At 34.1% G+C, this 14,528-nt stretch overlaps 1 protein-coding gene across 6 annotated transcripts in view; it reads right to left on the reverse strand.

The window, feature by feature from the left end:
* Positions 1-14,528, reverse strand: part of LOC125051774 (protein unc-79 homolog) — a 51,831-nt gene that overhangs the window by 28,260 nt on the left and 9,043 nt on the right. For 5 of the 6 annotated variants that reach the window (XM_047652326.1, XM_047652328.1, XM_047652327.1 and 2 more), the window contains 14 exons: positions 14,204-14,329; positions 13,579-13,700; positions 12,380-12,569; positions 9,816-9,915; positions 8,946-9,101; positions 8,035-8,137; positions 7,124-7,245; positions 6,433-6,538; positions 4,808-4,929; positions 4,263-4,391; positions 2,881-2,961; positions 2,056-2,193; positions 1,435-1,581; positions 151-287 (listed from right to left, as the gene is read on the reverse strand). In XM_047652326.1, the coding sequence (XP_047508282.1) occupies positions 151-287; positions 1,435-1,581; positions 2,056-2,193; positions 2,881-2,961; positions 4,263-4,391; positions 4,808-4,929; positions 6,433-6,538; positions 7,124-7,245; positions 8,035-8,137; positions 8,946-9,101; positions 9,816-9,915; positions 12,380-12,569; positions 13,579-13,700; positions 14,204-14,329 (1,779 nt within the window). The remainder of the gene's footprint in view (positions 1-150; positions 288-1,434; positions 1,582-2,055; positions 2,194-2,880; positions 2,962-4,262; positions 4,392-4,807; positions 4,930-6,432; positions 6,539-7,123; positions 7,246-8,034; positions 8,138-8,945; positions 9,102-9,815; positions 9,916-12,379; positions 12,570-13,578; positions 13,701-14,203; positions 14,330-14,528) is intronic. The other variant, XM_047652329.1, reaches the window with a different exon arrangement.

The raw sequence follows: 14,528 nt of genomic DNA on the forward strand, positions 1-14,528 counted from the left end.
ACGCTAATGACAAACCGTACAATTATTTTATGAATGGCATTTGTTTGAATTTATGAAAAAAAAATTAAATATTTAATGAAATAAATAATATAATTACAGACACAATCTAACAATAACACTACTAAAGGTGATGTATTAATGTACACTTACTTGTCAATAAGAAGATTTTCTTGGCACCAAATAAGAAAGCCTTTATGTTCAGCCAACGCGTCAGTATTCAACACCAGCACTTGCAGACATTGCAGGAGGTGGTACAGCACATCTGGTCGAGTTGTGTTCTTAAGCTCCTAAAATAAGCATTTTTGGATTAGTATTGAACTGAGCCAAAAAACTTAACAATACAACATTTGAAAATATTTTAATATAAATTAGATAAGGAGTTATTACAAGAAGAATTAGCGTCTGATCGTAGTAGTAACTAACACGCATTATGTTTAACCTGGAAAGTCTAGTAACTAGCTTGCTTTAAAAACTATCAATATTAAAGACAGTACTGAGTCTTAATTTAGATGGAAGTCCTGATTTCTCATTAATTTTAAATCACTCTCCCTAATCTAAAAAGATTTCTAGTATGTCGACATATATTTATGACAGAAATTCTGGAATGTTTCTTAAATAATAAATTATGTAATACAATATATAATTCACTAGACTAAAACTACTGCCCCGGTAGAATGAGAGACGACGAAAGGTGGTTTTAGTAAGTATTGCTCTTCTAATCCCGGAATAGCAGAGATTTCGGTGAAGTTCGAGTCCTACATACATACACAAGCTCTAATAAAAAAAACGACGGGTTGCACTCCGGGAGTGCCGGCAGAAGTGAAAACTTGAATATTAACGTTGTGCATTTTTGATATTTTGGAATGGTTAGAGAATAATATTGCACGAATAGCTCTAATTATCAGTATAAAAGTACTATCATTTATGTGGTAGAATACAATATTTATTTATTGCGCTATCGTACACAAACATGACATTTTATAATACACAAATACGCCGCGCCAGCTTGTCTACTCTCCATCCGTCGTCAGTCTGACCAATTCGTTAAAATAAAGCTTTAGACGTTTCGCAAAATTAAACCTTGATGGACTTAAGGTCCAATTCCACATGCAGCAATGTATCTGGGAAAGAGACAAATGAATTAAAACCGGAACCAGCACGAAGGTTCATAATCCTTTAAACAAAACATCCGTCTTACGAATTTATCCTGACGCGAGTTTAACATTTTTTACCCATTCCAAAAAAAGTGTACAACGTCGCTAAGAAGTTTTCACTTCAAAAAAAGGAAATATGTACTAGAAAACAACTTATGTTCAGAAATTACCGTAAATCCAAATCTATTACATAGTATCTTATAAAATATCAGCTGCCTTTTTACTAAACTAAGATATATGATATAGATAAGCCGTTCGATATTCGCCATTTTGAATGTACCTGTAGCAACTGGTGTATGTATTGCAGCTCTTGTGGCAATTCATCAATGCAGAAGTGGAACCGACCAGCTGAGGTCGGCCAGAAATTTGTGATATCGTCATCGACGGACTCCGCTTCGTGCTCGCCTAGAAGGTTTGGTGTGGATACCTATGTACAAATACAGCATTTAATAATGGTATATTGGCTCAGGGTAATCTACGGCTTATTCGCTTCTTTGAAGTCACCTGTAAATAGCTTATCACGGTCATACAGCTGTATTACTAACATGTATTACTGGCATTTTTGCGGTCGTGTTCCTTATGTGTTAATAAAATCAAGGATTCCAAACATTCATTTGAATTTTGTAATAATAAAGTTATAAAATTATTGATTATATGTGTGGGATAATAAAAAATAACGTACAATACGGTACAATACGGGACTCCTAGTCTCAGATTCTAACAAACAAATGGTATATATGGAAATTTTTCAGGATAAAGCTGGAATCTACTTGTAAGAGGAAAATCTTTCTGAATCGCCATGAATCGCCACTGTACCTGTACTTCTAACCTATTTAATCTCATATTAAATTTCTAACTAAAATAGGTAAATTTATTTTGGTTTAAATAGGTAACTACTCACATTAGCTGTAGCAGTAGCGACATCTGTATCAGTAAGTGTGACAGAGTGAGCTATAGCCACGGGAGGCTGTTCCGTAGGAGGGAGAGAGACGGCCATATCCAACTGTTCTGTTATCGTCTCCACGGTCGCGGTCATTATCTTAAAGCATAAGCAATATTATATGTATTTCCAATGTACACAAGTTTGACAATGTTTTGATAAAAACTAGTGGCGCTACAACCTTATAGGAATGGGCCAGATTTCTGTATCTGTTTCGTGATCAACTGTTATTTCTAATAGGTATTAGATGATCAGCCTTCTGTGCCTGACATATGCGGTCTTATTCATACAGCTTTCCTCACGATGCATTCTTTTACCGTACAAGCGAGTTTAAAATGCACACTTACAAATAAATATCCATTGGCGCGCAGCCATTATTCGATTGCAGGACTTCTGAGTTGTGAGGTGTACGGTCAAGCTACAAGGCCATACCTGCTCTAATATTGTATATTTCTTCTCTATGATTTATTATACATGGTTTGTCTTACGGTCAACATATAATGTCGCGGTAAAACTAAATTATCCGCATATTTTAATTTTTTATACTTTGTCATACGTACGTAATTGACGTACGCGTACGTAGAGCTAATAAACTATTTTCAATACACATAATGTAAAGCAATGCAAAGCATTCGATTCCATTCATTTATTGTGTACAGCACTAAATAAGCCCCATCAAAAGCAATGACATGCAACAACTAAGCACCTACTGACATCAAGTATAAATACTAGCATAACACGAGAACAGAAGCTAAAGAGAAGAGAAGATGAAGGGGAAAGACATACTTGTGTGTCGCCAGACGACTTAGTGAGAGAGGCATCCGAACCGACGTCGCTTATTAACGACAGTTGCATGAAATGAACAAACTATACATCTATTACATTTAGCCCTACTACACATACGCAAGTAAAGTTCAAGGAAGTTTCTAGATCAATTACACATACCCCCTTACATTTACGATCTATCTTTATAAGGAGACTTTTCATTTGTTACGAGCATTAGATTTTCTGTAGAAAAAATAGTTAGAAACCAATAAACAATCTAATATTCGTAGTAATACCGACCAGTCAAAAACCTTTATTAAGAAGTGTAGTATTATATACACTAGCTTTATTTGTAGAGGGGGTATGTTTTAATGTGTAATGTATATGGCTATATGAACTACATTTATAGCAAAATTTAAATCAAATAGACTTTCATTCCAGAAATGTACTAACTTAGTTTGTTTGTTTAGTATTAACATCTTTGCTTTAGATTTAGGCGTTAACATCTACGAACAAATATATACAGTCAGTTCACCTAAACGAAGAAAACATTTTCATGTATAGCTAGGTAATTCATGCTGGGTTACTTCATGTTGTATTAGGAATATAATTCAATTTCAAATCATGCACATTATCTTACAAATTATCATTTTTGAAGTTATACTTCTTTAGGCGCGTTATGAAAAATTGATCAGAGTGAAATTTTACGATGCGCGCGCACTGTGACACAAAATTAACAGAATGAAGTTGCCCACGGAAGATGCTACGGCATTGGACATAATTTAAAAACAACATTCGAATAATAATAGAATTTATGTTACACTTAATGTAAGAATAATAATAAATATTTATTTATTTAATTTTTCAAGTGTAAACTGAACTTTATTGACTATAATGACTCCTTTTCCAGTCTTTCACTATTAATTGTAATTAATTATTTGCATGCAATCAAAAACAATTTTTAATAATGCCAAAGAAGTATAACTTCTTACGCGCGTATATAAGTACACGCACCCTTTTTTTTAATATTTACGAACGTGGAACACTAACCGATGTTTTAAGCAGGTTAAGAATTTCATTTCCTTACATCGAAATTATTTTTTTTCACAAATGTTTATGATTCATTTCAGGACGTATAAGTTAGCGATTTATTAGATATTAGATATAAAACAAAATGTCCACCTTTGAGTACAAGTCAAATCGTTTTTGGTCAGCTTTTGGGATGTTCATAATATTTTTATAACTCGCTTTTGAAGACAAACTATTGGCATTGAAGTAACTTCTTTGCCCAAGACAACAGTGAACCACGTTCATAGTTTCATACCACTTCCATACATTATATCCTTCGGGGGCAGGCCGTAGTCTTTCGCCCGCCTTACACAATGATCTATTGCAATACATACATGGGGCATATGGGAAAGTACTCCGCCAAGAGACGATCTCTCCGCGGGATGCTGCTGGGTAACAGGTGCGGGGCGCCGGGCGTCTTCATCCGTGGACCGCTTTTCAGACCACGACTCTTCCGCCATGGGCTGAAAGTCGAATATCAATCGCTGTTTTATTGCAGTAAATTGTTTTTCTGATAAATCTAGCTGGTAATATTCAGAGTAGAGTAATGGTATGGTATATTTAATTTTTTTTCTAAATAAGATAAGCACCTATATTCTGATTTGAATTTATATATGTTGTCTAGATTACGCTACATATTTTTAGAATATAAATACATACACAGTTATAACTAAAACAGTATTTTTTAAAGAATAGAATGCTTGCAATGTAATGAATATAGAAAATATAACCTCTTTTTACTGGTCAGCACACTCTTACCTAACAGGCCGACAACGCAACCTACCTTCAGATACCATTGACCTTCAGTGCATTATACTTGACCTGCTTTAAAGCATAAAACCTACGAATAGGGGGTCAATCGTAAGAAAATATCGAATACCTCCAGCCCAGGAGCAGCATGTTCATACCGAGGTAGCAGAGCTCGGACGAGGCGAACGGCAAGTTGATGGCAAAGCGCCGCCGCACTGCAGTATCCACACGATACACCCAGACCACAAACCGCTACATATTACAATAATAAGACTATTTTAGTATATTAAAAAAAGATCTGATACTAGCATTAGTAAAATTTACAAAAAAAATATTGAAATAAAACTACTATAACAGTGTGTGTGACCTACGATTATCACAATATACAATATAGATATAGAAATCTGAAGCTAGAAGAACAATACCACTGGTTTTTGAAGTGAAAACTTCTTTAGCGGCGTTGTACACTTTTTTGGAATGGGTAAAAAATGTTAAACTCGCGTCAGGACAAATTCGTAAGACGGATGTTTTTTTAAAGGATTATGAACCTTCGTGCTATATAGTTCCGGTTTTAATTAATTTGTCTCTTTCCTCAGATACATTGATGCATGTGGAATTGGACCTTAAGTCAATATATCAAGGTTTAATTTTGCGAAACGTCTAAAGCTTTATTAAACGATTTGGTCAGACTGACAATTTACTTGATCATCTTAGCACAACGAAATACAAAACTGCTATTGATGCGGTCTTTATTAGACATTTATATAGGTTCGAATCAAAACTGTTCGTTTCTTACTTCAGCTATCATAAACCGATCGTATCAGTTTTAGAGATTGGCGATGATGGATCTGGTAATAATGAGGCGCTCCGTGCGAGCAACCCACGCTTTTTCAAATAATACCAGTATTTTTTGTTCATTACCATTTTCAGCCTAAATTAGGAATTATTTTTCACTTTTTAGTTTGATGTGCTTTAAAAGCGTGTTTTTTAGTTTTTTTTAACTATTATTATTTATTTTTTAGTTAAATATTTTTTTTTTATTTTTTTTTTCGGATTATTGCATTGTCATCGATCTTTGACAGGTGCGCAAAGTTTGAATTAAATCTGTCCGTTAAAAGTGGGTCAAAATCGAGTCCGAAGGATTCGGTTACATACATACATACATACATACAGGTGAAGCTAATATAAAGCGTGTAAAAAGTCGTTGAAATTATGGATGTAAGTTGATTTTTCTGAGAGATAAACTCTTTAATGTAATAAATTGTCATGTTTGTGTACGATTGCGCAATAAATAAATATTGTATTCTACCACATAAATGATAGTACTTTTATACTGATAATTAAAGGTTCGCCAATTCGTGCAATATTATTCCCTAACCATTCCAAAATATCAAAAATGCACGTTAATATTCAAATTTTCACTTATTCGCCGGCACTCCCGGAGTGCAACCCGTCGTTTTTTTTATACTACAATATGAAAAAGTAGTAGTAGTAGTAGTAAATCTACTATATAAAAATAAGTCGGGTTTTCCTTCCTGACGCTATAACTCCAGAACGCACGAACCGATTTCCACGGTTTTGCATTCGTTGGAAATGTCTTGGGCTCCGTGAGGTTTATAGCAAAGAAAATTCAGGAAAAAATTCAACAGAAAAGCGGGATCACCAAACGAAATGTTACATAAAACGATGCCATCTGGTGGCGAAACAGAGTTCGCCAAGTTTGCTAGTGTTTTTATATATATAAAGAAAACTTACAATGCTCAATAGTGTTGATCTGATTGGACTTTAGCATGAGTCGCAGAAGTTTGGTCGCCTCACTGCTTACATTTTGAAAGTTTATGCGGTGCTGTTGGAGCTCCAACTACGTAACACAAAACATCTTACATTTATAAATTATTCGTATGTTTCAATGTACATAAGCCGCTATATTTATTGGGCTATATTATTATATATGGGCGGTAGATATTTCCGAACCAATTCGACTTAGAGTCCTTCAAGAACGTACCAAGTCTTAAAAGGCCGGGATCGCACTTGCGACTCTTCTCGCAATGTGATTGTTCATGGGCGGCCGTATTACTTAACATCAGGTGACCCTCGTGCGCGTTTGCCTTCTATTACATAAAAAAATCTTCCTTCCTCCACAATAAGTAGATGTCACCTAGAGTCAAAAGGGAGCGTTGAAGTATTACGTAACGAATTTTGGGGGGGGGGGGGTCCTTATGTAAAACGTTACGATGCGGGGCGGGGATTAAATTACGCGTTATTGTTAATACTTTTTTCGACTTACACCACATAATAGTAACTAAAGAGTCTCTAGGTGGTCACGAAACCTTTTACTATACTTGGGTACTGAAAAACGTTAAGGCGAGTTACATGGGGGGGGGGGGTGTCAAAAATCACCCATTATTAACAAAACAGGCTAAAACGGTATTAGAAAAAAATATACCTGTTTCAGCAATATATCCAACATAAGAATACAGCAAGTCAAATTCTGAGGTTGTATTTGATCGTCATCGTTATCGTCCGGCGGCGAGTCTTTCATTTCGCCTTCTTTCGGTTTCGTACTTTCTGTAAATATATTTACATATATGTAAGGAAAACATATTTTCCTATACAAACTCTTTTTATATTTTATTTTTCTTCTTTGCCGTCTGATCGACGATGTTTAATTTGTCACTTGACATAATAGATGTAAGATGTTTTAATTTTTTTCATTATATTATTTTATTTTATAAAACCTAGAATATAGGCTTTAAATATTGTTTCTTTTGTATTCACAGGTGAGTGAATAATTTGTAAATATATATTTTTTTTATTAAATGTAAATTAATAGATATTTCTTTTGTAAATAAATCTTTTGTATTCACAGAGAAACGCAGTTGCGCCTTATTTATTCCCAGTACTCGTATAAGCGATTGATACTATTATATATATATTATATAGCGATAAGTGATACTTCCAAATACTGTTGGGAATATTGAGACCACATTCAGTACCACGCGGAACAAGGTTCCCGTCAATACTGTTTTTAAAAGGCAATGCTTGTGTTTTAAGAGGTTTTTGTTTGTAAATTTAAAAACGAATAAACGTTATTAATTACGTTTACTACTATTAAATTCAGTAGTTTAAGGATTGGATTCCAGAAATTCCGTCATTAAGAATGTCACATTATCCGTGGGTGACAAATATTTTATTCCAAAGTATGAAAAGAATAGTAATTTCTTTCCTCCGAGTTCAAGGAAAAATATCTCAAATTGGACCAATTTGACAGAGCTGTCTTCGAGTTTGCGCTTAGCAAATTAACAATATACCTATACTATATTTTCCTACATCAAGAAAAAATATAGATAAAACTACCTGGTTGAGGTTTAAACACTTTCTCCGGTAGATTAACAACGCAGTGGCTGAACAACTCGAAAAGGTTTGACAGCGGTATCCTCACTTCTAGTAACGATATTGTCTGAAATAAAATATATATAAACAATTTAAATCAAATGAAATTAGAAAGAAACATTTGCTTGGGGAAAATTTAACCTGGGCCTGGACTCCAAATTAACTGGGAGTGTTCGCGATTTTTATACACTAATTTTTAATTCCGTGGAATTCTGACAGCTACAATTTTTTGACATGTCATTTGACATTTTGGGCCGGGCACATTTTTCAATTTCAATACGAGTCTGAACATCTGAGTCTATACATACATTTTATTGTTAGTTAATGTACGCATTTTATTAAGTGCGGTGCTCCTCATTAAAAGTGGTTCAACGGCGAGTGGTAATTACGTTCCTTTTCATCAAAAACAGTAAACGTACAAGTAAAGATAACATTTTTTTTAAAGGTTTACTAAATCTGGAATTAGTAGGCAGTGATGCAAGCTAAAGAATAAAATAAAGTAATTAAAGTTTAATGGATATATTTGTTATTTTTGAATTGGGTCACTTGATTACGTAATTATTTAGATTTACCTTTTAGTAGATAAACATAAAAAATACGTAGCATTTTTTTAATGCCCTCAAATAAGTCAAATTTGTCCCATTTTCGGTGGAGAACTTTTTTAATAGCAACACTTATGGAATGTCAGAATTCTACGGAATTAAAAATCAGAGTATAGATACTTCCGGGGCTTTGTTACGTCACCATTTTCATACAAATTCTTTTGGCGTTAGTGTGTCAAGCCTGTCAAAAAGTGAATTTGTCTCAACCCTCAGGTATGACAAAAGTATAATTTAGAGGTAGATAAATATAGATTTAAAAAAATATGAAATTACCTGAAACCATTCAAGGACAGTCAATACAGTATCCGGTCGTGGCTTGTCTGTGACTTTGATCTTTGCGAAATTGTATAAATTGATTTCGTCTCCGCTCACCGCACTGCCGTCAGTTTCCAATATCTTTGCGACTGGTACTTTCAGTTCTAGTAATTCCTGAAAAATAATATTGCTTTATCAGTATAGTGTTGAGAATATTTATGAGTACGAGGAATATTGAGAGAGATAATTTTTACGGCTACCTGATCGTATTTTGAAAATAATATACGAAACGCTTGTTTAAGAAGAACGTATACGAACGTAACTTTAACTTATTCACTGATTATCTCTATTTATAATATATACAATTCTCGTCTCACAATGTTCGTTAGCATTCTCCTCCGAAACGGCATGACCGATTCTTATGAAATTTTTTATGCATATTCAGTAAGTCTGAGAATCGGCTACTATCTATCTTTCAAACCCCTAAGTGATAAGGAGTGTCCGACCCAAAATTAACATTTTTATTTTTTTAGACATCTTTTTATGATACATCATACAAAAATACAAACAACCCTTATTTTTTATTATTGATAGTTAATTTTATTGAAATAAAAAAATGTTTCTTCGAAATAATATACATGGCAAATAACGTTTACCGGGTCAGCTAGTTGAGCTATATTTTAATATCCGTCGCTACGGATATTACGCTTATATACGGATCAGCGCTCTGATGTCGAAAATTTACAATTACGCATTTAGAATTATAATTTAATATTGAAGGTGAATTTGAAACCACTATTGAAGTTAAATAGAAGACTTGAAATACACTAAATAACTTTTAACTGGGTTTGCACTAAGATGTTTTAAAGATAGTTTTTAATGAATAACCTTTTCGGGCACATCAGTGCAGATTGCCTCCATCCAAGCGGGCATAATCTGGTCCCAGATTGATTGAGTAATGATACCGTATGGTACCAAGCAATATAATCTGGAATATTAAAAATGAAATTTTTACAAAATAGTTTTATTTTAGACATTTATTAGGCTTTAACTCCAGACCGATTCCTGGATTTCCGTTTGCCTCGCCTAGTCAGCCAATATGAACTTTATAAAATAAATACATAATATCAAAGTCAAAATAAAGGCACGGTATAAAATATGGGTAACGGATTATATTTTTCCTATTATGAATAATTGTAATTATGAATAATTGTAATTATGGGAGTGGAAATTCTTGATTACTACAATTGCAGTGGAAATAATTAAAGCAATTCAAAAAATTCAACAATTAAAAAATTTTTTAATTGTTGAATTGTTGTTATTTTTAATTTAGATGTTTTAAATTAGTATAAAAATTAGAATTTAATAAATATCGTGTTGTTATATTATTTTCTTATGGTAGGGGAGCCCAAGAGGGGATTTCGGGATTTACTCAAGCGCGGCAGATTAATATATAGGGGGATACCTTGTACCCGGTTAAGTACCTCCACAAAATATGAGGCCCATATATAAAGCCGCACGTGAAGGAAACAGGATCAGTTTAGTAAAAAAAAATTGACCATCAGAAATTCCCGAGCGCGTCAGATTAAGGTAGGGTGAGTTAATTACATCCTAAAAAGTGTATATTCCACTAATCTGACAATTTGAGAGTGACGGAAAAAAAGGGGAGGGCAACAAAGTTGTAAAAAAAAACGTCATCTCGACATTCTCGAGCGTAGCTAATTTTTTTTTTATTTTGAAGGAAATAATTCAAGAATAATGAAAAATATATAATCTGACGATTTCCGCAAGCCGAAATAACAAAAATTCGTCGATAAAGTTAAATGCGTGCAGCTGCGTGATGCCTACATTTCCGTAAACCGATCGGAATCTACTAAACGGCGTTCTAAATATTTCCCTCAAAATTACATTTCCTGTGAATTTGAACCGATTCGGACCGATAGATTTTGAGAAATTTTGAAAAATCTTAAAAAAATAAGAAATATTTTTTTTTAAAGTGGTTTCTTTATCGATCAACTTCAAAAATCCGCCTTTGAGCTTGAAAAACCACGTCGATCGCCACCAAGCTGGTCAAAAGCGGTTGATTCGTTCGAGAGATATCGTACACGAAAGAAACCCGAAAAAGTGTTTTTTCGGGATTACTCCGAAATTTGTGGTTCGATCAATTAAAATTGCAAAATTATTTATGAGGATGATAAAACTGCCTCGAATGCCGCCAACCGCGTGAAAATTGCTTGATCCATTCAAAAGTTATTGCGGTTTGAAAATTCCAAAAATAGTGTTCTATGAAACTTCTATCAGACTTTCGAGCTGGGAGAGCTCAAATGCATAGAAATGTTATTTCTTTGAACTCAGCGAGCTCAAAATATCAATTTTAAGCGCCCAGGAATGGAATTAGCGGGAAGTTGCAGGGATGGCCCTTTAGGTGAACCGTTTTTCTATTTTTTTTTTGGCAGATCAGGTTAATCCCTCTAGATAATCGTCAGATTATGAGACAGTACGTTTAGAACATAAAGATGAACCACATATATCTTAATCTGACGCGCTTGAGTATTTCAAAATTGCGATTTTTTTTTGCAAATTAAGAAAATGGCTGTGGGTTTGCGTCCCATCGAAATCGTCAGATTAGTGAATGAGAGCTTTTTTTTGGTGCACTGAACACTCCCTTAGAAAATCTGACGCGCTCGATAATTTTTTTTTTTTTTAATTTTCAACCCTTAAATACAACCACCCGCATCATGCAAACGATCAGATTAACATACGTACATTATTAAAAATACGTAGGGCATAGATGCTATCAATATCTGACGCGCTCGAGGATGTCCATGCAACAGTTTTTTTTTACATATTTAACTATCTATAGCCGCTTCCCCCACCGATGAAAAGGAATTTATCATATAACATTTTTTTCTTCTTTTTATCTAAGCTTTGCATCCCAAAAGGTCTCTACGACGCTCGAGTAAATCCCCATTTAGCATCGTGGGCTCCCCTACCATTATTTCAATATACATATTTTATCGTAGCACCTCTTATGTATTTCCTATTCTTCTACGTAACCCTTAGCTCACGAATTTCTATAGAGCATAATACTTCTAGTCTAATATATAAAATTCTCGTGTCGCGGTGTTTGTGGTTAAACTCCTCCGAAACGGCTTGACCAATTCTGATGAAATTTTGTGTGCATATTGGGTATAACTGAGAATCGGACAACATCTATTTTTCATCCCCCTAAATGTTAAGGGTAGTCAAACCCCTAAATATTTTTTTTTAATTTTTAGATAAATTTTTTTCTCTACGATCAACACCTATTTTTTAATATAAATGATAAACATGGCAAAACGACATTTGCCGGATCAGCTAGTTTACATATAAATTTTTACTCTGTGCAAGCGTTTAATATAGGCAAAACATCTTTGTTATGACGTACAAGGCTAAATTTTTTTTAATCTTACCGATTAAGCCCGTCCCGTAAATGATGAGCTCTTGAAGCCAATGTGTCCCAATGCCCCGCATGTCGTATATGGTGAGGCGGATGTGGCAACAAACACGACACCAATACCCTTCGTCTGCATTCGCCTAACGCACGGACCCACGCGCATACATACTCCCATTTAAGCTTTTCTACTGTGTGAGCTATTTCACCTAAAAAAAACACTATCACTACATACATAATATTGTCTTTGGTTCACAAGACGCATAAATTTGCGAATTTATAAGATTATTTATTCTTTCCTTTCCAGTACTTTATAGAAATTGATTCTTCAAATTATTATTTTAATACTCATTCCGCGATAAGATATATGTAACATCAAGAGAGTCAAGAGAAAATTCATGTACTATCTAGATACAAACTCGCAAATCACATAAAAATTACGCTAGCCAAATTGGATTTCGATTCTACAGAGGCCTTACTACGAATCTTGGCATGACTTTGAGGTTCCAAAAACTAACACAGACACGGCTCACGATCATTACAATTCTCAGCAAACACACCCATTCACTCACTCACAAATTCACTCATACTGAATGTCTTATAACACACTATACTTTTTTTAAACTGTTTTACACATGTACCACGGAAAAATTGTTATCTAGTTACCCACAACACAGGGACTCCCTAGTGTGGGGACTAGCAATATATGCATTTTGTCATAAATAAAGTCTTTATTATTATTAAAAAACTAATAAAAAAAATCGGTTGTCTGTAAAGTCGGTTTACTGACCATAGTTGAACGTGACAACGTCATAAGAAAATATTGATAGAATGGTTGCATTTTTCAAAAGAAAATTTATATTTTATTTGTTTGATAGGTATTTTGTGTGGATAAAGAGGAGGTAAATGGAAATCACAATTGAATTGATCAAGTTACATTTATTTGTACGCATAAATACAATCATGTCAATTTTAAATGGAACGCCTCAGAGCGAGGTAACGCCGCATGAGTCATGTTTTTTCGTGCGTGCAGCCGGCTCCATCGAATTATAAGACGTTGTCACGTCAAAAAAGGTTGAGACAAGATGAATTTCATATTGAAAAATTGTTAAAAATCAAAATACAATACTTATAAATAATGTATAATACTCATAAGCAATTTATAAGTAAGTAATGTTTTAATCTTAAGCGTATTTCTATGAATAAAATAACACTGACCCGAGTATGAAAATGATGTTACATGAAACCAGTGAAAAAGCACAGAAAGTAATCTCCCCAATATTTCGTCAGGTGTGTCCGGGTTAGGCGTGCAAAGGCCTACCATTAGCCATACTCCATATCTGTTAAAGGAAGATTCTTGAGATATGACGACTCATTGGCCTAGTGGTTAGTATCCCTGACTGCGAATCCATGGGTCCCGGGTTCGATCCCCGGCTGGTGTTGTGCTTAGGTCTTGGGTGTTTAAATATGTATTTATATGTCTATATATCTATAGTATGTATATCCTTTGCCTAGTACCCATAACACAAGCTTCACCAGCTTAGCATGGGACTAGGTCAATTGGTGTGAATTGTCTTTAAAAAAATATATATATTTTAATTGGTTTAATATGCACACGATGTTAGTCATTATTAGAAAAATTATTTTTTTATTTTTTATTGTTTAAAGTGTTACTTTAAGTAAATTATTATCAGCCTTGGTTTTTGTTGTTTGTAACATTCGTAAATTACCTAATTTGATGATGATCTGAAAAGATTTAGATACTCCTTTGTTTTGGAACATATTGGCTAGTTTCTATAAATTTTGATTGATTTAAATGTTTTAATGAAAAAGTACAATTTACCTTCCAAGCAGTTGGCGATCTTCAACAGAGATGGGATCAGGCAATTGGACACTCAGCGGAGACTTATTCAATTCCGCTGAACTATCAGGATCCTCCATATTGATTGGTTTCGCTTCTTTGAGTAAACTATAGGATTTAAAGTGATATTAGAGGAGTTATAGAAATTTCTTACTAAAAATGTGAAAATTATGTATAAATGAAAACATTAACAATAACAATTTACGAATCGAAATGGGTTCATTATTACAAAAAAACAATGTCTTGGCGACTCTCATCCCTGAGGTCGTAGGTTCGATCTCCGTTGGTGCACCAATAGACTTATCTC

Source organism: Pieris napi, chromosome 8 (assembly GCF_905475465.1).
Source record: "Pieris napi chromosome 8, ilPieNapi1.2, whole genome shotgun sequence".
In the NCBI taxonomy this organism is placed as follows: domain Eukaryota; kingdom Metazoa; phylum Arthropoda; class Insecta; order Lepidoptera; family Pieridae; genus Pieris; species Pieris napi.